The 21,650-nt window shown below is 45.4% G+C and overlaps 2 protein-coding genes across 3 annotated transcripts; both read right to left on the bottom strand.

Moving 5' to 3' along the window:
- Positions 1-1,236: 1,236 nt before the first annotated feature.
- On the bottom strand, positions 1,237-5,706 carry zgc:114041 (uncharacterized protein LOC574425 homolog). 2 transcript variants are annotated; one of them, XR_006955677.1, is made up of 6 exons: positions 5,189-5,706; positions 4,616-4,836; positions 3,974-4,117; positions 2,788-3,576; positions 2,254-2,567; positions 1,237-1,835 (listed from the first exon to the last, which is right to left on the bottom strand). XR_006955677.1 is itself a non-coding variant. In XM_047015733.1 (5 exons), exons 2-5 carry the CDS (start codon positions 4,824-4,826, stop codon positions 2,338-2,340), a joined length of 1,374 nt encoding a protein of 457 aa, XP_046871689.1. In that variant the 5' UTR covers positions 4,827-4,836; positions 5,189-5,706; the 3' UTR covers positions 1,237-2,337. The 2 variants fall into 2 exon arrangements, 1 of the variants encoding a protein (XP_046871689.1); XM_047015733.1 differs by having other exon boundaries at positions 1,237-2,567.
- Positions 5,707-5,817: 111 nt separating this feature from the next.
- On the bottom strand, positions 5,818-20,955 carry jak2b (Janus kinase 2b). Its single transcript, XM_047015732.1, has 24 exons — positions 20,431-20,955; positions 18,880-19,116; positions 17,141-17,264; positions 16,863-16,980; positions 15,463-15,608; positions 14,720-15,011; positions 14,273-14,392; positions 13,916-14,073; positions 13,675-13,786; positions 13,358-13,544; positions 12,941-13,065; positions 12,476-12,610; positions 12,229-12,316; positions 11,961-12,088; positions 11,598-11,736; positions 11,070-11,221; positions 10,766-10,916; positions 9,614-9,750; positions 9,162-9,351; positions 8,604-8,728; positions 8,229-8,401; positions 7,908-8,025; positions 7,415-7,528; positions 5,818-6,640 (listed from the first exon to the last, which is right to left on the bottom strand). The coding sequence occupies exons 2-24, from the start codon at positions 19,100-19,102 to the stop codon at positions 6,533-6,535; spliced, it is 3,363 nt and encodes a 1,120-aa protein (XP_046871688.1). The 5' UTR covers positions 19,103-19,116; positions 20,431-20,955; the 3' UTR covers positions 5,818-6,532.
- Positions 20,956-21,650: the final 695 nt, after the last annotated feature.

Genomic DNA, 21,650 nt, shown 5'->3' with positions numbered 1-21,650 from the left:
ATCACCATCTAGAGTTCATGTGCTAATTACATAATTGCAGAGTTCGACACACAGTCAAAACTTAAAGTGCTGTCTGAGGAATGTACTTTTGGTGATTCTTTTTACAATGCCGCCACCTAGTGGAACCTAACGGAAGGCTCTCGCAAACCAGACCACTGCTTGATAAAATAATTTCCCCTGTATTATAGTTTTTATTTTTGGTAAGTGGTTTTGACATTAGGTTATCCTATCATAAGATGTCAGGCATTTCAAGACAAGGTTGTAAGATTAAAGAACACAAAATGAGTGCCTATTTTAAGTCTTGTGACTTGTGTTCGCCAGTAGCTTACTTTCTTCTTCAACTAATTGGCCTTTAAATAAGGCTTACCACTACTCAAGGTGTGTTTCAGTAAGCCTACTTCAAATAAATGATGAAAGCCAATGGGAAATTAATCCATTTGACATCATGGCTAATACCTCTAACCAGTCTTTAGAAATCAGTATGAAATGGCTTCTCTGACTTCAAAAACATGTATCTGATCGTCACTTAACCTTAAGACTTACGTGAGAGCCTAAAGCATGGTAGAATTGCATAAGACACAGGCTATAATTATCCTTGGGGAAAGCTTTCCCCTCTGGTATGGTAATGAACTATTCCGGGTTGACAGGCTGACAGGCTCTGAGCAGTCAACCCCAACTTCTCATGACAGGTGAAGACAGTTGAACCTTGAATGTTGAACCCAGTTGACGATTACCAAATCAAGATAGCAGAAGGCAACTTCAATTGTGTTTCAATTATATTTCTAGCTCACATGAGAAATGGGATGACTGATTATTGAACAATGAACCTAAGCAACTCATTTGAAGGCCTCACTTAAGTTGTGTGTTGTCTTATGTACAATTAACAGACATTTTCCTTCAGTAAACTTTAGCGTATGCCCTATATAGGCCCAGTTTCCAAGACATGGATTATGGCTAGTCCTAGCCAAAAAACCCTTTCAATGGAGATCTTCATTGAAGTTTTCACTTACTTTAGGACTAGGCTCAACCCATGTCAGGGAAAAAGGGGCCATACTGTGTATTTTATGATATAAAGTGAACGCTAATGTGCACAAATTAAACTTAGCACATATCTTGGGACAAGAATGCAAATTTAGAATGTTGCCCTCCTGTGAACAAGGGAAGGTTAGCATTCCCTGGTGGCTGCCACAATACAGTTTAAAAAGAAGAATACCATTATATATCTTATGCCATGGTACATTTATCTTTATATTATATCATACATTTACAGTAGACAGTATATCATATATTTAAATATGTTGAGATAAAATAGTAATCTACGCATACAAAAACAGCTGTACTATTTTTCTCCTCCTTAGAACATCCTTCAGTTAAATTGTTTAACTCTTAACAAGAACAACAACAATAGTGCTACCGGTTAAGTAAACCAATACATGTAAATTATTAAATAAAAAAATATAATTTCCCTATATATAAAACGAAGAATCAGAATAGTGTTTAATCGCCAAGTAAGTGTTCACAAACAAGGAATTTACTTTTGTGGGAAGGTGCATACAGTAAACATAATAAACAAGATAAGGCAACAGAAAACATCAACAACATTTAATTTAGTAACAGACAATAAAATAAGACAATTTGAAAGGCACTGATTGCAAGTGTACGACAGTACAAATTGTATTAGTAACTACATCTTCATCCAGAGCCTCAAGACTCACTTTGCTGCTTAAAACAGTAATACTGGATTGTCTGTAATTGTAATATGCAATATTATTTTGCATATTATTTTCCTGCAATATTTTGAGGCAGTAGTTTCAACACTTCATCCACTACCCCACCTATCAGACAAACAGATTCATACAACATGAGATGGGATTTCTTCCTGTTATTGCTGACTGATTCTAGATTATTTTTCTTTAATGTGTGAGATGTTAACTGAAGGCAAGGTATTGAAATATCCAGTTAGTCAAGATGTGTCATGATTGATGTTGATGAAAAAGCAATTGAGTGCATATCCCCTGAGGTAATGTGATATTTTGATGATAATACAGTACAAGAAGGTTCACCAACTCTCTAATTGTAAGCAAAGCACACAAACAATCACATCACAAATTTAAAAAGTGAAAAAACTGCTCAATATATCAATTTCTGTCAAGACTTTTGTTCAATTCAAACTAAAATAGTACCTCCTAAAGAATTCTGTCAGCTACTCAGCATAGGCATTTAAAAAAATGGATAGTGTACATGCATCAATACCTGCTGGAATGTTCCTTGACACAGTCATCCGCCTGTGATCTGAAAGCCTCCAAAACCCCAGTCACTTGTTTAAAACGAGGGGGGTCATGCAATTTCTTCAGATGTAAGGTTGCTGTTTAGAATCTCCCCAGGCTTCTCCCCTGTCTGGCCTGTGCTCGAGTCGTGGTCTGAGCTGGGCTCTTGGCCGTCGCAGGACGCATCTCTTTTCCTCACGAGATGATCGACAAGCGCCACGAAAACCCCCGCCACGATGAGGCAGATTCCAGACAGATAGAAACTGACATCAAAACCCTCCGTCCAATCGACCAGCCAACCTGCGTCGAGAGGAGAAACATCAGACCACAGACACAAAAGCGGCTTTAGGAGGGAAAACAGGCCTTCACCACTGTTCAATGCAATGATACAGCACTGTTCAATTCAATGATACAGGGTACGGGGTTTGTGGGGAACAACAACATCAGCTAAACCACCCTCCACAGAGACAAAGACAGACCCATGGACAAACAAACCCGACAATGACGGAAACATTCTCACCTGCAGCGGGCGGTCCCAAAAACCCTCCTATGCTCCTGAAGAGCATGAAAAGCCCCAGGCCGCTGTCAAAACTCGACAGACCCACGATGTCCACGATTGCCGTCACGTGCACGGCCGCGAGACAGCCATAAAAGAAGCCGTACAGCGAGGAGAACACCAGCAAGGTCCAGTAGTTCTGACTGATGGGCAACAGCAGCAGCACGACCCCCAGCAGGGTCGCCACCATGGTGACCAGCTGCAGATTCCTGATCAGCCTCAAGTTAGCCAGCCAGCCGCAGGCCAGACGGCCGCCCAGGTCAACCAGAGCCATGACGGAGAGGATGGATGCGGCCCAGTACTGCCCCAACCCCAGACTGCTGGCGTAAGGCACCAGGAACAGGGGCGGGATGAAGAAGCCTGCAGCCGCAAATATGGCAAACAGGATGTACAGGACGAGTTCGCGTTTCCTGAGCAGAGACCACTGGAAGCTTGGCTTCTCCTTTGGCGGGATGACGACCACAGGTGTGTCGTCAGTGGATTCTGTGTTAAGTTTGGGGATCCGAGGTTTGAGGGTGTCCAGGGGCCTCATAACGGCACCACAGGCGCAGAGGTTGAGCTGAAGGCCTCCGATGAGGAGCAGAGCGCCCTGCCAGGTGTACGTGTCGATCAGCCACTGGAAGAAGGGGCTGAACATCATGGCAAAGACGCACTCCCCCGCGCTAGCGATGGCGTAGGCTATGGGTCGCCAGAGCAGGAAGTAGTGACTCACCATGCTGTTGGCTGGTGTCCAGCAGAAAGACAGACCCAAACCTGGAAGGGAAGAAGGGGACACATTTAAGTCCAGGTTCTCCACATGTGTGGGAACTGTACAACTGAACTGTATTATGTCATGTTTGTACTGTCACAGATTTGAGTCGGTTAAAATTCAAGTGAGTCACGTGACTCACACAACAATGTTTTGATCATGCATGCAAAATATTATGATCTTGTGACCTCTTGATCTGGATTGAAATGTTCTACCACTGAACTATACCTAGCCCCCATATATCCACCCTAGCCATGAAGTGTGGACTGTCTTGGGTGTTTGTGGGGTGTTTTACGTTTCAGGTTAATTTCTCTTCCAAGAGAGGCTCTGTTATCATATTAAAATGTTGTCTTGTTTGATTGACTAACAGCAATCCCACATATCATACAGGCTCCTTCCTACCTTGCAATACGCCAATGCCGAGGAACAACTCTGTCAGACTGGTACTGAGAGAAGCCAGCAACATCCCTGAAAAGAGCAGGAGTCCACCCAGCATGATCATCCACCTGTGGCCAAACCGGAGGCTCAGAGCACTAGCCAGTGGAGCTGGGGAGCGAAGGAGAAACTTTGAGATGCAGATGATTTAAATGTGTGCTTATTCAATGATGTCTGTATAATGACATACAAGAGCACTGCAAATTGTTCTGCTTGCCAAGTTTTAAAATCTTAGTTCTGGAAATATAATATTTATTATCTTGTTTCACCAACAATTATTTACTAGTTTCTATCTTTTAATTTGTGGTATCTTCGTACGCCTACTTATTTCTAGACTGGAACCAACTTATTTTAAAATATCTTGTCGCGCAAAATTATCTGTCCATGCAGCAAGATAATTTCACTAGTAGTAAGTCATTTTCTCTTCAAATTTAGTGTTCATTTCTTGTATTTTAGCAGACCTTTTTTGCTGCGAGAGATGGGTGAATGGAGTGGGAACATAGTGTGTATAACTCATTGTAATCCATGTAACCATTTCCATGCAAGATCACCTACTGTATGTGACTGGACTGTGTCAGTTGCTGTACAATGTTATGCATTCCCCCTTACCTCCAAGGTGGAACATGGCTATGGCCGTGGAGTTGACCCATGAAAAAGTGCTGGTGAGGATCCCAAAATGGGTTTGGATATCCATGAAAAAGAGGCCAAAGTTCTTGGAGACAGCAGTTGTGAGGCCCATGATGAAGAAGGCAGAGGTGACCACGACCCAGCCATAGCCCCCATCCGGGGGAAGAGGCCCGCTGGACTTTCTATTCTGCATCAGGACCAGACTGCAAGAAAATAGGATAAATTGAGTGGGGGGAAAACATCGATACCAATTTCATACAAAATGCAGTGCTATTCTGCCTGACGGCCCATGTATCAGACAGACGGCTTGCAATCAGGTGGTGAAATGTGTTCAAGCACACGAATAGGATTTCTATTCCGCAACAGGTTATGATGGGGATGACTATGGAGTGGATGCAAAATGTAAAAGTGATTTCCAAAAGCGGCATTACATTTCTTTTCTGAAATAAACGCTTTGTGAACTTTTTTCACCTCGCTAGAATCATATCGCTACGTGCAAGTTGAATGAAGTTCAGAATTTGTTTTTATTTGAAGGACAGAAAGCTGATTACTCACGATTATGCTTTGGCCTCTTCACTCCGTCGCTGTCCTAACAGTTGCGATTTCAAGGTAGACCTTTCCGCTGTCCTGGTGCAGGCCAAACACTTAAACTGCCTTTGTCGATGTCCCGTCAAAGGTTTATAAATCACGGATAGGCTCCGCTCCCACGCGGCTGTAGGTAGGCTACATTATAGGTCAAGCTTGTAAGAAGAGATCCGCTACATGACGTTCCATGACCAAGTACTGAAGTTGTCAACTAATGTTTCAGCGCATGGACCCGCCATTACTGTCAAGATACACTTTGTCGCCCAAAAACATTGTTATCAAATCGTTCTTGGATGCGTGCACGTGGAATGATAAGTCCTTATAAAATGTAATATAAGCGTCGATTATTAGATTACATTTGGAAAGGGAAAGTGAACCAACCTTAACTGGTGGCATTGTGAAATGTTTTTTTTGTTCAGACAGATGTAGTACAGTACCGTAAATAGTCCAAATGTGTAAAGACATTCCATCACACAGCATTCATAGACATTTGTTTATATTTCTCCCGCCCTTTCTTTCACAATGCAAAAAACAAAAACAATAAGGTATTCATAATCATCTGTGTATGTACTTCATTTACACTGAGTGCTTGTCAGCAATTCAAATATAGACTTAAATGTTTATTTTATAAAATTATAAAATCTTCTTAATATGTACACAAATATGTATTTACATACCAAAAAAACACGTAAAACCTAAATCCATCTTTCAGCTTAATCAGTCCATCTTTCTTTCATTCTTCAGATAGGGGGAGAAAAAGTTGGTGAAAGCTAGCCCTGCTAGCTCAGTCAACAAGAGGGACAACACAAACTAAACACACACACACTCAGATACCCAAACACACACACCTAAACACACACAAACACACACAAACAGGGCCAGAATTTTCTAGAGCAGAATTTGTCATGCCAGAGCAAAAAGTGCCATAATGCTTTAAAATACAGAATAAAACATTTCAAACTTGATTTGAAATATAAGAGATTGCATCAGATTCTTCTCACATTACTAGGAAATCACTAACATTACGTTCAAAAGGGTTCAATATTATTCCACGGCATCCTAAATATTACGGTAAACTTTGCTCTGATTTGGCAAATTTCAGCTCCAGCTGAGACCACAACTGTAAAGAAATGAGACCTAGCTTGATACAGGTCTCTAGATAGAAGATTCGATTTCTCAGTTGAATCTCTTGCCACACAATGGCACACAACGGCAGTGTTTTCCCTTTGTCTCCAACAGGACACCCGCTGGCAGCCGAGTGAATGCAGAAGCCTCTTTGTGAAAAGCGGTAGGGGGGGCACTTGGGGCGTTTCTCTAAATCTCCTTGCTGTCCCAGAACAGGTCGACACGCAGGGCCAACTCCTTGAAGGACGGCCGTGAACACGGGTCGTTATCCCAGCATTCCTGCATCATCTCATGGATCTGAGAAAGAGCAGGAGAGATAGAGGGGGTAGGGGGTGATAGAGAGGTGGTAAGAGACAGGTTGACCTGTTTTTCAGGTACCGTATTTTCCGGACTACAAGTCACTTTTTTTTCTTCATAGTTTAGCTGGTCCCACGACTTATAGTCAAGTGTGACTTATATATAAAAATATATATAATTTAACATGTTTTTAAATGTTCGATAAACAAGTTCAACGGATTCAGTGATGTGGAATGAGATCGGAAGCTTGTTGGACTACATTTACATGTAGTCATTTAGCAGACGCTCTTATCCAGAGCGATTTACAGTAAGTACAGGGACATTCCCCCGAGGCAAGTAGGGTGAAGTGCCTTGCCCAAGGACACAACATCCTAGCTAGCTAGCTTGTTATGTTAATTTAGCCTATTCAGCCTCCCAGGTGAGTTCTTTATGCTATTGTGCAACTGAATAACTGTTAATGTGTTGCGTTAACATACCGGACACCAATTCAGCCTGGTGTTCTGTGTGCTATTGTGTCGTTGAATAACTTGCCTTTACAGATTAAATGTCTGTTCTTGGATTTTGTGAAATAAATGTAATTTATAATCCAGTGCGATTTAGGTTTTTTTCCTCTTCATGACTCATTTTTGACTAATGTCTCTTATACTCTCTTATACTTATAGATTTATAGTCCGGAAAATAAGGTAACTGCTTTGGCCATTATGGCACAAACGGAGTATGATAAATAACTCCAAACAAACTGTGTTGTTATCATGACAAGGCCCCAGCCCTCACCTCTGGTGGACACTGAAGAGGCTGAGGCAGCCGGCTGCCTGACTTGAGGAGCTCTATGAGATGGTAGACTATCAGCTGTCCCTGCTTGTCATTCCCCATCATGCCCATGAACATCTGCGTAGACGGAGAGGGGAGGATGAGGACAGAGGAAGGGAGGGATGTCAGGTAGAGAGAGGTTTCATTGTGTCAGGAGCGTTGATAAAAGTGATGTACACGACTTTATATGTCGGACACTCTGGCCTTACCCAGGGGGTAGAGGCGAGATAAAGTCACATAATAAAAAAATATACAAAAACTGAATAAGTAATCGTTTCTGGAATGTTGACTCTGCTGATACCATCTGTTTGATCTGTTTCATGAGTATCTTATACAACGGAAAAAGTAGGCATAAAAAAGGCAAAAATACGTTTGATCTTGAACATGCTGTCCTGAGCCTGTTTTGTACAATGGAGAGGGGAGAGAGAGATAAGGAGGGGGAGAGAGAATTCCTCACCGCAGGTGGGCTGAGGTTCTTGTCGCTGTGGGTGAACAGTTCATACAGGACGACTCCGAAGCTCCAGACGTCTGACGCCACGGAGAACTTGCTCTCCGTCAGGGACTCTGGGGCGTACCTGCACACGCAGGCCCACAAACATTCCTGAGTGAGACCAACCCTGGGAAAGCTGATTTCTCACACCACCTCCGCCCAGCCTCCCCACATACTGCATCTGACCGCTTACTACAGCAGAACACTCCTGAAAACAATACGTCAGTGCTTTAGAGTGACTGTGGCAAAAAAAAAAAAAAAATATATAATTATTGAAACGAGTCAAACCAGAATATGGGGCTCTCTCCAGGTTCCTTGACCATGTAATACTCCTTATCTTGTGGCAAGACTTTGGTGAGGCCAAAGTCTCCAATCTTCACCCTCAGTTCACTCTCCACCAAGATGTTCCGTGTAGCCAGATCTCTGTGGATGTATCTCTTGTTGGCAAGATACTCCATGCCCTAAACACACACAGACACACACAACCACAAAATGACAAGGAGACAAGTTCGCTCATACGCATCACAAGCATAACTTCAGGAAAAAAAACTGAGGCTTTCATTAAATGCAGACCACAGACAATAACAGACTTAATGAACAAAAACACCCAATGAAAGGAACTGGAAAACTTGAGAAGGGCTATTGGAGACTTGGAAGGGGTACCTTGCAGATCTGGGAGGTGTAGTGCACTAGTTTCTTTTGGTCGATCCTCTCCTTGTTCTTGATGAGGTAATCGCGGAGGCTTCCGAAGGGCAGGTACTCCATGATGAGTCGCAGGTTCCTCCGGCCTGCAGGACGCATCCGACGACAAGAAACATTACATTTCACATTTTCTCAAGACTCTCTTATCCAAAGCGATCTACGAGTAGTGCATATGGAAAGTACAACGGAAGGTCAAGGATCAGATGTACATAGCTCTGCGGTATTTCGGAGGTCAGAGTTGAGGAACGGTCTGGAGAGTCAGGGAACCGAGTCAGGGAGAATTGTGGTTCCACAGTCACGGAACCGTCCCAAGGTCACCCATCTCCTCCGCTCGCGTGATCATGTGACCTCACGCGGGGAATCCGGACAGGGATTGGTGATTGCAATTACATGCCGTTACCCTCCCACCTAGCATTCCTCTAAACCAATCGGTGTCCGGACGTACTTGCGGACCCCTGCTCTAAACCAATCGGTGCCCTGGGGGACCCCTGCTCTAAACCAATCGGCGTCCTGACGTACCTGCGCTGTAGCACACGCCTTTATACTTGACGATGTTCTCGTGCTGGAGGGACTTGAGGATCTCGATCTCCCGCTCAAAGTCCCTCATGTGCTCGGCGGAGCTGTGCTGGAGCTTCTTCACGGCCACCACGTCCCCCGTGTTGTCCTGCAGCGGGTCGTATCGGCACATCTCCACACTGCCAAAGTTGCCCTTGAAGAAGAAGCAAACACCGTTATAGAGCAAGGGGGGGGGGGGGAGTTCACTTAAGGTCTATCTAAATAACAAGGAGTCGCATCAGTATGTGGCTGGGATAATGTGTAAAAAAAAAAGATTATGATGCCAGCGTTGCGTGCCCGACATTGTGAAAAGACCCACTGAGACAGGAGCTACGGAGACTGAGTCAAGTTAAAGACTTGGGAAGGGCTATGTATGGTTAATGACAGTGATGGGGGAAAGTGGGGGACGCCTTCACCTTTCCCAGCTGCTGGAGGAAGATGAGATGTCTCTCCTCAAACTGGGCCGGCTCTCCGTTCTCAAAGGCCCCGGACAGCAAGGAGGACGCTCCGGTTCTGTTGGGCAGGATGTCACTCTCCACGATCAGCTCATAGTCTGGGGATGGAGGGAGAGAGCCACCAGTCCAATGTCTTGTTTTAAAGGAATCGTAAACATGATACCATATACGCACGCACACACCTGTTTGAGTCTGTCACATTGTCTATAAAGTCCATTATAAGACAGTGAGGGGCAAGCTACTTGATATGTGTAGTGAGCTAAGCTACTAGCTACTCAACAATGAATTCAGCTTCACTACACAGAAGCTACTACTCATAAAAATGTAGCAGGCTAAGTGACAAAAATCAGTCAAAAGTAGCTTGATACATTAGTAGCTACTTTCAGTTAAACAAACTGCATGCCAAGTCAATACAATTTTAGTGATCAACACAATTGTCAACCAGATAAAGGCTAAAATATGTTTAGATAAATTTATTGATATAGCCTAATCCACAATGCTAATACACAATTGCTGTTATCTAATCAGACTGGCCGCGCAGGCGCTGTGTGAGTGGAGATGAGACGATCATAGCCCTTGCTGTTCTCAGTTCTAGTGAGATCGGTTGTAACGTGAACTGCAGAACCGGATGTGTGAGATGCTTTTTCCGTGCTTTGCTTTTCAGATGTGTTCAGGAGAAATTAGCTTTCGAGGACGCTACTGCGCTACTTGATCAATAAGAGCTTAGCTACTAAAAGTTACTTGGTTTTGTAAATAGCGACGTTACAGCCAAGCTACTGACAAATGTAGTTAAGCTAGTAGCGTCGCTACAAGTAGCGAAGCTACTGCCCATCACTGTTATTAGAGACACCAGATTGTTCTCTGCAGTCCTTGTCTACAGTCCTTGTCTACATAACTGTGTTGAGGTACATATATCACATTTCTAAACACAGTTCTGCAGAATTCCTTTTTGGTAGCTCACTTTCCGACCGTGAAGGTCCTGGTCTGGCTCCGGATAAAGGACACCAAACCGTACACGAGCGTTACAGATCCGGTGTCAGCATCAAGCAGCCCCCCCCCCCCCCCCCCCCCCCCCCCCCCCGGTAACACAACCCCCCGCTAGAGGGGACTGACCCGGCGTAAACAGGCTGTTGAGGTCACGGATGACGGCTCTGAAGGTGGGTCTGAAGGAGGGCTCGTAGTCCATGCAGCTGGTGATCAGGTTGGCGAGCTCCGTCCACTTCGGAGCGGGTAGCTGGTGGTGGTCCCCGTAAAACAGCTTCTTCTGCAACCGGGAGAATCAAAGAGTTACTGAGGGTGAACTGATATACGGTGCAGGGGGTGTGTGGGGAGATTTGAACCCGGGACCTCTTGTCCTGCGGTCAAATGCTCTAACCACCGAGCTGCGCCCCACCCCCCGCAGTGTTCTCCCCCTCACCTTGGAGTTGTCCAGGGTGCCCAGGGGCTTCTCTCCCCCGCTGCAGATCTCCCACAGCGTCGTCCCGTAGCTCCACTTGTCGGCCGCCAGGCTCAGGCAGCCGGGGTCCTCGATGCACTCTGGCGCCACCCAGGGGATCCTCTCCGTCAGGACTGGAAGACAGGGGGGGGGGGGGTCAGATGGCTGAGCGGTTAGGGAAATCGGGGGTATTTATGAGAAGGTTGCCGGTTCGATTCCCCGGCCGTGCGGAATGACGTTGTGTCCTTGGGCTTGGGGACACGTAACGATCGGGGGTGTTTTCGGTCGTGTTCTGAACAGGATGTGTTGGAGCCTCCCAGTTGGGAGTTTGAATAACTGTCGCCCCCTTGTGGACACTGGAAGTAACACACCATGGACGGACTGATTGGAGAACTGATGAATGGATAGAAAGGATGGATAGCATACATAGAGCTTCATTTATCCCCAAGGGATATATGTACTAGTGAGAAGTTGAAGGGGGTGGGGTGGATGAAGGAGGGGGTGACTCACTCTCTTTAGGCAGGACGGTGATGCTGATGCCTGGGTCACTGAGTTTGATGAAAGGGGGATTCCCCGTTTTCTGGTCCTCCTCCCGGATAAGGAGGACGTTCTTAAGGCAGACGTTGCCATGGGCGATGTTCTTCTCCTCCTGCAGGGCGAGAGGAACCAGACAGTGAATGAGGACGCCTTGATGTCACGATAAGCCCCCGGGACAGCCACGTCAGCCAGACTCTGAACAGTGCTTTGATACATCGCCACCAGCATATCCGTGGTCTAGTTAACATGTTTGTTTTTTTTAAACAAATATTGTTTATAACGACATTCAAGCCCATTCGGTGGTTTGAAATGCGGTTTCTTATGTCTGCTTCTTACCAGGAAGTTCATGGCCCACGCCAGCTGTTTGGCCACTTCAAGTTTCCACCGGATATTGACAGAGTTCTTGTTCTTCTTCAGGTACATGTCCATAGAGCCAAACTTCACAAACTCCTGCACCATGATATCTGAAAGGATTTACCCACATTTACAAGAAGGGTCAGGAGCAGCTGTTTGTTTGTACCCCCGCCGAGAGATAAGGGCACCTCCGTGTGAATCAAAATAAATCACTCCACAATAACAGTGTGTGTGTGTGCAGAGCACTCACTCTCCTCCCCGCACACACACATTCCATAGTTTAGAACCAGGTGTTTGTGTGACAGCTGGCTCATCATGCTGGCAGCTTCGAAGAAAGACTGCAGGAGGAGACACAGAGAGAGAGACAGAGACAGACAGTGAGGACATAGTCGGTCACTACAACATGGGCGTCATTATCTGCCAAGGAAACCGTCCAAGATACCCAGGGCCAGATGAACAGAAGGAGAACCCCAGTTTGAAACCTTGTCCTTACTGACCTCTGAGTAGCTCCTCTGCGCTTGTTCTAGAACTTTCATGATGACCTCCGTTTGATGCATCTCCCCGTAGTCCCCAAGCTCCTTACGGACTCCTTTGATGATCTTTGTAAACGTCCCTTGACCTAAACTGTCATTCTGGAACACAGGACAGTCCACGTTGAATATTTTTGGTTAGACGCACACAAAAGGAGATCAAAATGTCAATTGCAATCTCCTTTTTGGTTGCTTGAGTTGTATTGGCAAAAACACACAACCTTTTTTTTTTTATATTAAGTTTTTTTTAAATATTGCATTTGAAGCATGTGCTAAATAACTTCCTTCCTCATCCAAATGTTGCTAAGTCAAATTCTGATATATAGTTGTGTCCTCGTACTCTGCAGGCTTTCTATTCAGAATGTTGGAACATGCACATGCGCTGAGCAAAAGGAAGACATTCCGTGGCATTAAATAAATCATGCTGCTTACAAACTCCAGGTCCTCTTTCTTGATCTTGTGGAACACCATTTGGCTAATGTGGTGTCGCGACAGCAAGGGAGAGAGAGACACTTCAGAGCCCTTGTTGCTCCTGCATACAAGTAAACTGGACAATTCTGTGTGAGGAAGACGACATAGAATAGGATGACTTAACCATTAAGACCGGGCCAGAGTCTCTTTCTTAGGAGTCTAGTTTGAAGGGTTTGTCCTACAAGTATCTATTACACTACCAGCAATGACCCAACATAGGAACCGACTCTCACACACACACTCTCACACACACACACTCTCACACACACACTCTCTCGCACTCACTCTCTCGCACTTTAAATGTTTAAAAGTCAAAAAAGCGACTGAGAAACGTCAAGCCCGACTGACAGAGCGACATCCAGCTGAAGGGCCATTCACCTTTGGATTTGGGCGGGCAGCGCTTGCTGAACTGGAAGGCGATGCCGTCGGAGCGCACGGTCTCCTTCTGGTAGCAGGTCAGCAGCTCCTGCAGGCTGCTGAAGTTCCTCTTGGTGCCGCTCAGGTTCACCTCCCCGCAAGGCGACCTGGTGATCTGACAGTGCTTGTAATCCACGACGTCGTACACCTGACGCAAGCAAACACACACCGAGGGAGAGGACGGGTCCATTTTGATTTGACGTTATTTCACCAAGCCGACGACGATTGTTTTTCGAAAGCGGCATGCGCTGAACCGGCGTTCGTTTTTTTCTACGTACCCTCACGGCGAAGGTCAGAAAGTACTTGTTGAAGTCCTTGGGGCTGCACCTGAGCAGGTACAGGCCATACTTATTTCCAGACTTCTGCAGCTTATGGATGGCGAACTCGATTCTACGACGGGGGAAACACCCAGACAACCAGTCAGGCGGTGCGGTGCAAGAAAGAAGGGGGGGGGGGGTGGCCATGTTGGCTGGCAGACCAATAAATAAATAAACGGATGCCCGCGCAGGAGTCACTTACGAGATGGGTCCGTGACAGTGACAGCTGATGGCCTCGACGAGCTTGGGGGAGGCCACTTCTTTACAGAGGTAGTGATGTGCGTCTGTCGTGAGGCGGTAGTAGCCGTCGATGAGCGACACGAAGGACAGAGCCTGGGCCAGGCAGGGGAACTCGAGCTCCTGTCAGGCACAAGCACGAGAAGGACACAAATGAACTACAGGTGGCTTCTCAGCCACGGATACATGTATGCCTGTTATGCTAGGTCCAAAGAAAAAACAAACGACACATTCAACATACGACGCCCAAAAAAAAAAAGAAGGGAATCTATTTGAGGTGTTATCTGTGTGTCCATGGCAGGTTTGAGGATGTTAGCCGTACCAGAGTCTTCCCGTCCTGCTTGTTGATGGAGACGACTCGACTCTCCATGGAGCCCTCCTTGTTAGCCTGTTTGATGCTGATGTCAGTAACGTCCGGGAAGTCACAGTAGGTCTGCAAGTCCTGCGCACAACACAACCCATCATGGAGTTAGACTGACAGTGTGTTGACACAAGCGCATATTTCTACAGACTGGGCCCACCCTCTACAAACAGATGGGTAAAACGACACAATATTGTAAATCAATCGATGCTTGATTTACAGGGCAGCTAAACATGTATGGGGTGGATGTAAATGTAAAAAAAAAAAAAAAAAATTGTCTTGCGGACCTTTGTTCCAAATATCTAAAACATAATGTTGCCCAAAACTACTTTCCGGAACATTAGCTAGGGGAACGCGGCACACGAAAAAAACCAACACGACCAAACCCAAACAAGATAGAAACAGTGCCTGTTCAGAGTTCTTGTGCTTGTCCCGGCTCCACTGGATGCCGTGGTCCGCCGCCACGGTGATGGTGACCTGTCCGGCCGAGGGCTCCCTGACCTGGAAGCGCTCCGTGTAGAAGGCCCTCTCCAGGGACTCCATGCTGATGAGGTACTTGAGCTTCAGGTCGCGCGCCGTGGCCCGGCACTGGCTGAACTGCTGGATGAACTTCTTGAAGCGGTAGCGGATTCGCTTGCGCGTCAGGAAGTTGCAGTCCTGGATGTGGGCCCGCATGTCCTTGGGCAGAAAGGACTTGTAGCTGACACGGGAGAGAGAGAGAGGCACAGGGTCGCGTCGACGTGTTGATTGCCGTCTGATATTCAGCCTTACCTCAGCTATATGTGAAACGCAACTGTGGTCTTAGTCTAGATTCCAATCACACTGCTTAAAGCGTTTGGGCACACCAAACCTGGTCATATCGGAGTAAATGGGTCAGATGGCTCAGGAGTTAGGGAGTCGGGCTATTAATCAGAAGGTCGTTGGTTCGATTCCCCGCCGTGCAAAATGACGTTGTGTCCTTGGGCAAGACACGTCACCTTACTTGCCTCGGGGGGAATGTCCCTGTACTTACTGTAAGTCGCTCTGGATAAGAGCGTCTGCTAGATGACTTAATGTAAATGTAAAAACAAGTCTCTCTATCGGTGAGATGACAGAAAGTGTTTAGATGTGGTAAAACTCTGATGGGGCATGGTGACGGCTCGTCCGTTTACCTCGTGGCGTTGTAGATGTCCAGCGGAGACATGTGCTTCTCCTTGGCCAGCTGCATCATGTCCAGCACGGCCATGCCCAGGCTCTCCTCCTGGCTCTCGTGGGAGTTGGAGATCTTCACCCAGCCGTTGACAAAGTCACTCCTCCACTGCGACCCCGACGGACGAGCACAAACACACACGGCCGGGTTAGTGATCAGGTGTGAGCGAGAGCTGGGACTGCGCCCGGGGCATTTCACCCAGGGCCCGAACCGAGAACACACGGCTGAGTGTGTTCGGGAGGTCGAGGTCACAAAACGGTTACGGATCTTTGTTTAAGATCAAAACAAACCCCTGCAACAACGTCCATCGTCTGAAACATTCTAAAGCCGATCAGAGGTCCCCCAGCAGTGTAGGATTAACGTGCACTATACGTAACAAAAATATGAAGAAACTGGAATGGAGCCGGTCAGAGTGGGTGGGGCCTCCCGGGTGTTATTGGATATTCAGTACATAAGCTGCTGAGACCTGAAATAACATTGTGGTAGGCTTCTGCCCAGAGCAGTCCCATAGCCTGAAGTCAGAATGTCTAGGGAATAATTCCATATAATCCCGTACTGTGTTTCAATTAGAGTTCAGCCATTATAAGACAGCTTTAAAGGTGCTGTACAGAAAATTCCATGATTTGCTTTTCAGTACATTGTATATCTGTGAAATGAGTTAATGAAAGCATGTGCAAAGCTCTAAAACTCTGTCGCACTGAAATGTGGAGTTAGACCGTTGAACAGTTTCTCACCTTCAGGCGATACGCTAACCCGAATATGTTAATAAATGTTAGCATAAATTATGATTCAATTATGAAAAATGACATCAAAATTTGATACCAATACCAAGTCGGACTGATTGTTAGTGTTATAACATAACAAAAAAACGATTTAACGTGGACAGAGGGTCGAGGATAGAGGAACGGAAAAATAATCTCAATATAATAGAACATATCATCAGAACAGTCCCCTATTTTGACTATAAAGATAATTCTGCTAATATGGGTGAGCAGACAAGCCTACGTCATAAACTGTCAACATTCCAAACAAAAATATTGATGGTCAAACAAGCTTCCGATGCCCCTGCCTGATCCCTCTCTCTCCCTCCCCACGGTGAATGGCCACGGTGCCTAATAAATGGGGCAGGAGGAGCAGGAGACATACACCATATCAAACAGTCCTTGTGTGGGACTCCAGCGGCAATCTCACGCTGACAACTCGGACTCCTCCTAAGACACAGTCGTATGCTCAGCTGTCAGACGAAAGAGGCAGCCAACTGTTGCTTCTCCACAGGCTACAGAGCCAGCTGTGATACGTTCCCTAGACCGGCCGTATGGGACGCGACACGGCTTCTTGACAGGGACACGAGTGTCGACTCACCTGAGCAAAGAGGTACGCCATGATGAAGTCATCGAGGACCGGACTCTCAGAGCCTTTGGTGACTCCATACCGATAGGCTCTCGAAGCCCCACTGCTATACCACCCGGGGAAATAGTACCTATCACAGAACAGCGTTTAGTTGTGGAGAAAGAGAACAAAGATATGGAAGTGTTATCATTGAATAAATACAGGAGCATCAATATACAAACACAGAGTGTATTTACATACATAGACAAGACATAAAAACAGGTAAACAACCTTCGTAACACCACTCGTACCTTATTCTAAACACCACTTCCTCGCTGGAGGATTCATCGAGCTGGAAGACATGATTGGGTGGGAACCAGATGCTGTCTCTCTCCCTGAAGAGGCCAAACAGAGTGCAGTGCAGTGGGGACACATCTAAAGGAAGAAGGAGAGGGCATAACAATATTAGCAGTAGCTTAAATTTAGCAACAAGAGGCTAATTAGTTGGATTAGAAATTGCCTCACGCATTGACCGTGAGACACACGCATTTCATCCCGTTCACACGCTCTCACGCCACACCTAGCATTTGTCACGCTGAGAAGGCAACGCCAACCAAGTTGTCGTGCTAACGTTGTATTCATTAATGGTCGCACGAGTGAAGTTTTTTCGGCGACTGTACATTCTTTACTAGGTAAGCAACATAAGAGGCGAACACACTTGAAAGCTCGTCTTGGGGGGGGGGGGGGGGGGGGAGAGAGAGAATCATCTCACTCCAAGCTTTTGATTAAACTTGACGACCCTGTGTTTCTACTATACTAGATTAGTTACTATAAGGGTATTGTTGGCACTAGTCAGTGTGACACCACTTGCAAGAACACAAATGTCCACTCTGCATGGAATCAGTCACTGTCTGAGAAAGAAATACACTTAACATACACTTGAATTATATGTTTGTACTTCTGAGGGGATCAACAGTTGAATTGTGTTTGACCGAAGATGTGCCGAATTAGGGGTGACCTGAAGAACTGTAATACATTTCATGATGTAATCAGACTGCATAATTCAAAACGTTATTGACTATATGCCAACCAAGGGAGGGGTCTGTAAATATTTTATTGAAAGCAATTTGATTGCACGTGTAGTACAATTGTATTGATTCAGGAGTAGGGTTTTAGGTGTCGTTTTAGTGTAGTTTGATTATGTGGTTGCCATGTATTATTTAAACAGGCGTCATATGGTCAAGGAAAGGGTAGAGGGGGTCCAACTTTACAAAATAAGAACAACAATCTATATTTCATCCCTAACCACCAACAGTTAAATATTTATGAAAAACAACCAAAGCTGGGCGTATGCATAACAGCCAATAGAAGAGTTTCAACCATGACCGCGAAAACACGGAAACATGACTGCAGAGCCAGGGCAGTTAACAATATCCAGCAGCTTTCACATATGCGCATGGGTGGAGAATCTCCTCGCAAACACTAAAATGTCATGTTTGGTTTATCAACAGTAATAAAAAAGTGCAAGTTGGCATATCCTTTCATGGTTGGCCCGCAGTTTGGTTTGACGATACAGAGTGTCTATGGCAGAACGCACCAGACCCCAGTGAACGTACCTCTGCTTATCCTTGGCAACGGTAAATACAGGTAGAAAGACTGGAATAAAGTTGGTGAGCTCAACACAGTCGGCTACCCCCCCCCCCCCCCCCCCCTCTCTCTTTCGTTTGGGAGTCAGGTGGCTGAGCGGTGAGGGAGTTGGGCTTGTATTCAGAAGGTTACTGGATCGATTCCCCGCCGTGCCAAATTACGTTGTGTCCTTGGGCAAGGCACTTCACCCTACTTGCCTCGGGGGGGGGAATGTCCCTGTACTTACTGTAAGTCGCTCTGGATAAGTCTGCTAAATGACTAGATGTAAATGTAATGTAAATGTTTGTAAACGTTCATAGGGAAACAACAGCTGACACAACGTCTTTTTGTTCATGGCCCCAGCTGGAAGCAGATATCCTTCATGCCCCTCTACCCAGCTGCGCCATGGAAGTCTGGTACTCACTGCACTCCTTGGCAGCCTCGATGCAGATCTGCTCGGCTACGTGGTTCCCAGGTGGGAAGCAGAGGGGGGGGCAGTCGGCCCCTCCCTGACTGCTGTGGTAGAGTTGGACCCTCAGCACGGCGTCAGCCAGCCTGGAACCCCGCCGCTCTCGGAGGGCGTTCCCGTTCTGGTGCACGGGGGGGTGCGTGGGGGGCTCCAAGTCCATCGCAGGGACATAGGCCATGTAGAAATGAGCCCCTTTAGGTAATGAGAACAGAGATCAAATGTTGACATTTTAATTATCTTCAGATGAAAGTCTTATTGCCTAATGGGCTTGACAAATCAGGCAATACGCTATGTTGAAGAGGTTAAGGAAATCCTGCAGAATATAGGTTTTCAGTGTGGTGTAATCATTCGTTTTCTATGGTATCAATAAAGCAAATGATAGCCCTACAAGTGGCGATGGTGTATGTAACACCACCTCCCCCCCCCCCCCACCTCCTGACACTGCCTGTGGGCCTAAGATGTGCAGCTCATGATAGGACAGTGCTATAAGACAAACACTGACAAATGAGAGGGTGGCTGGAGGCAGATTTGTGACTATAGCTACACTGAAATGTCCAACTTTCTGATGCTCAAATGGCCGAATCCTAACAGGACTCAAAGTGTGTGACAACATCGTAGGCCAGGCAAAGCATGCAATATCAACAGTTGCTATCTCTACATGGCAGGCCTCCCACAACTATTCATTCGTATTTAGTTTCCCCTACCATGCCGTACAGCTAACTTTACACTACATCTTTTAATAAAGGTCTGTCTGCGGCAGTTAGGTGACAAACCAAGAATACCGTCCACGTTCATCAATTTTTCTAGATTAACGTTACTAGCACTAACGTTGCCTGCTTTTCAATTAGCTCACTAAAATCCATAACCCTGGGTTTAGTACAACTTCGAACTTGTTGACATATCGACATTGAGCAATGTTCTTTAAGCACTGACTTAGTGCAAGCTAGTTGACACTAGTTGCATAGCTGCTGACGCATTATACCCTGATCCAGACAGCTGTTTAACTAACTAATATTGCATTGCTGAATGTTGGCTAAATAGCTAGTTCCCATAACTGCAGCACGGTGCTAACGTTTGATAGCTAGTATCTGGCCCCTGCCCAGGCTGCACAATCTATCTAGCAGCACTAGCTGGCTAGCCAAGTTAGCAACTATGGTGTTACCCTAGCAAATTTTGGTGCCAAATCACAAAATCTGAGATAGAAAACATTGTTGCATAATGACAAACAATTTGGTCCACATAACAGAAGCAAACAACGTTAGCTAAATTGGTCACCCAAGTCATACAGTCATCCATCAATAATTACTTATCTACTAGAACTCACGTTAAATGTCAGAACCCTATACTTGCTAGCCAACACACGGAACACTTAGCAAACACATTGCTAGCAAACAACGTGATAGTTTTGCTAGAGCAAGTAATTATGTTAACTTCTGGTCGTTAGCTGCCATAACAAACTGTATATTATCATAGCCTAACCTGTTGAAGTTAGCTAGCGTCACTTACTTGGCCGATTAATCTAGACTGCTAGCTAGCTCAGCTAGCTAGTTAGCTTTCCAGTACGAGGTTAGTGAGGGGCTTGTCAAGTATTAGTGGCAAGTCGGGTAGGCTACTTGACAGGTCCAGCCAGGTTCGATTCAATGATCGGATCTCCAGGGGCGTCGAGATGTTTGTCCAAGTGAAGACTCATTATAAATGTATCAGAAATCGTGAACACTTAATTTTGCTAACGTTACACCCACGCAAGTTCATCATGTATACATAGCTACGCATATTTAGATAGCCCTAAATTTTTAGTTAGCTAGCCAAGCTAACGTTCCGACCTACACCAAATAACTGTCGAGACGTTGGCACTAGCACTATCGTGTAGCTAATAATAGCTCGCTAGCTAGACTGGCTGTCAATCTTTCCTCACTCGGTTGGCGTCAAACCCGCAAGACATGGAATCGTCGCTTCTGACACGAGTAACTGCCAGCAGTGAGAATGCTCTGTCGGTGTTAGTTGCACTGTTTGTTTGCTTATACCCCATCTACTGCTACTTAATTCTGAATTGACTTTAGTATCTATTCTCAATCTGTTGCCGAATAAGACAGGTCTATTATGTCTCACCAAATCGTGTGTGTAGTGTACAGAAGTGTAATGGAAACTGTAGACATTGACCCAACCTGTTGACCCAACATTATTAATATTATGAAGTTAATGAAAATATAAATACAATATTAAAGCCTGTTGCTTGCTGTAGATAGGATTCGTTTAACGTCCATACATCATCTATGGACTGTACTTGTTTCCTTTTCGGCATCGTGTGCCACCTAATTAACAGGTAAGCCTCCTGATTTCAAGGTGCTGCTCGTATAGGCTTATAAATCTAATCCTTATAAACCTTTACAAATGTCTATTTTTGGCTTCACTGTTGCTTAATATTATAGATTTTTCATGATGCACCCAACAATGTTGAATTAAAATAATGTACAAAAATGATATTGCCATCACATTCCCATTTGCACTGATGTTTTGGCCCTGATGGAGAACAATCCTACACGTCATATCACTGTGTACTAACAATACAGAAGTTATGTCTTTCCAAAAGAAACACTGTACAGCATTACATTTGTTTTCAAGTTAGATTTAATATTCTGCATAATTAGGCTACAATATTTTTGGGGACATAACTTTGAACTTGTATGTTGAATTCCAAGTACATATTATGACATTTGCCGGTTAGA

The sequence above is a fragment of the Hypomesus transpacificus genome, unplaced genomic scaffold (genome assembly GCF_021917145.1).
Source record: "Hypomesus transpacificus isolate Combined female unplaced genomic scaffold, fHypTra1 scaffold_31, whole genome shotgun sequence".
NCBI lineage: Eukaryota > Metazoa > Chordata > Actinopteri > Osmeriformes > Osmeridae > Hypomesus > Hypomesus transpacificus.
This window is presented reverse-complemented; position numbering and strand designations above follow the sequence as displayed.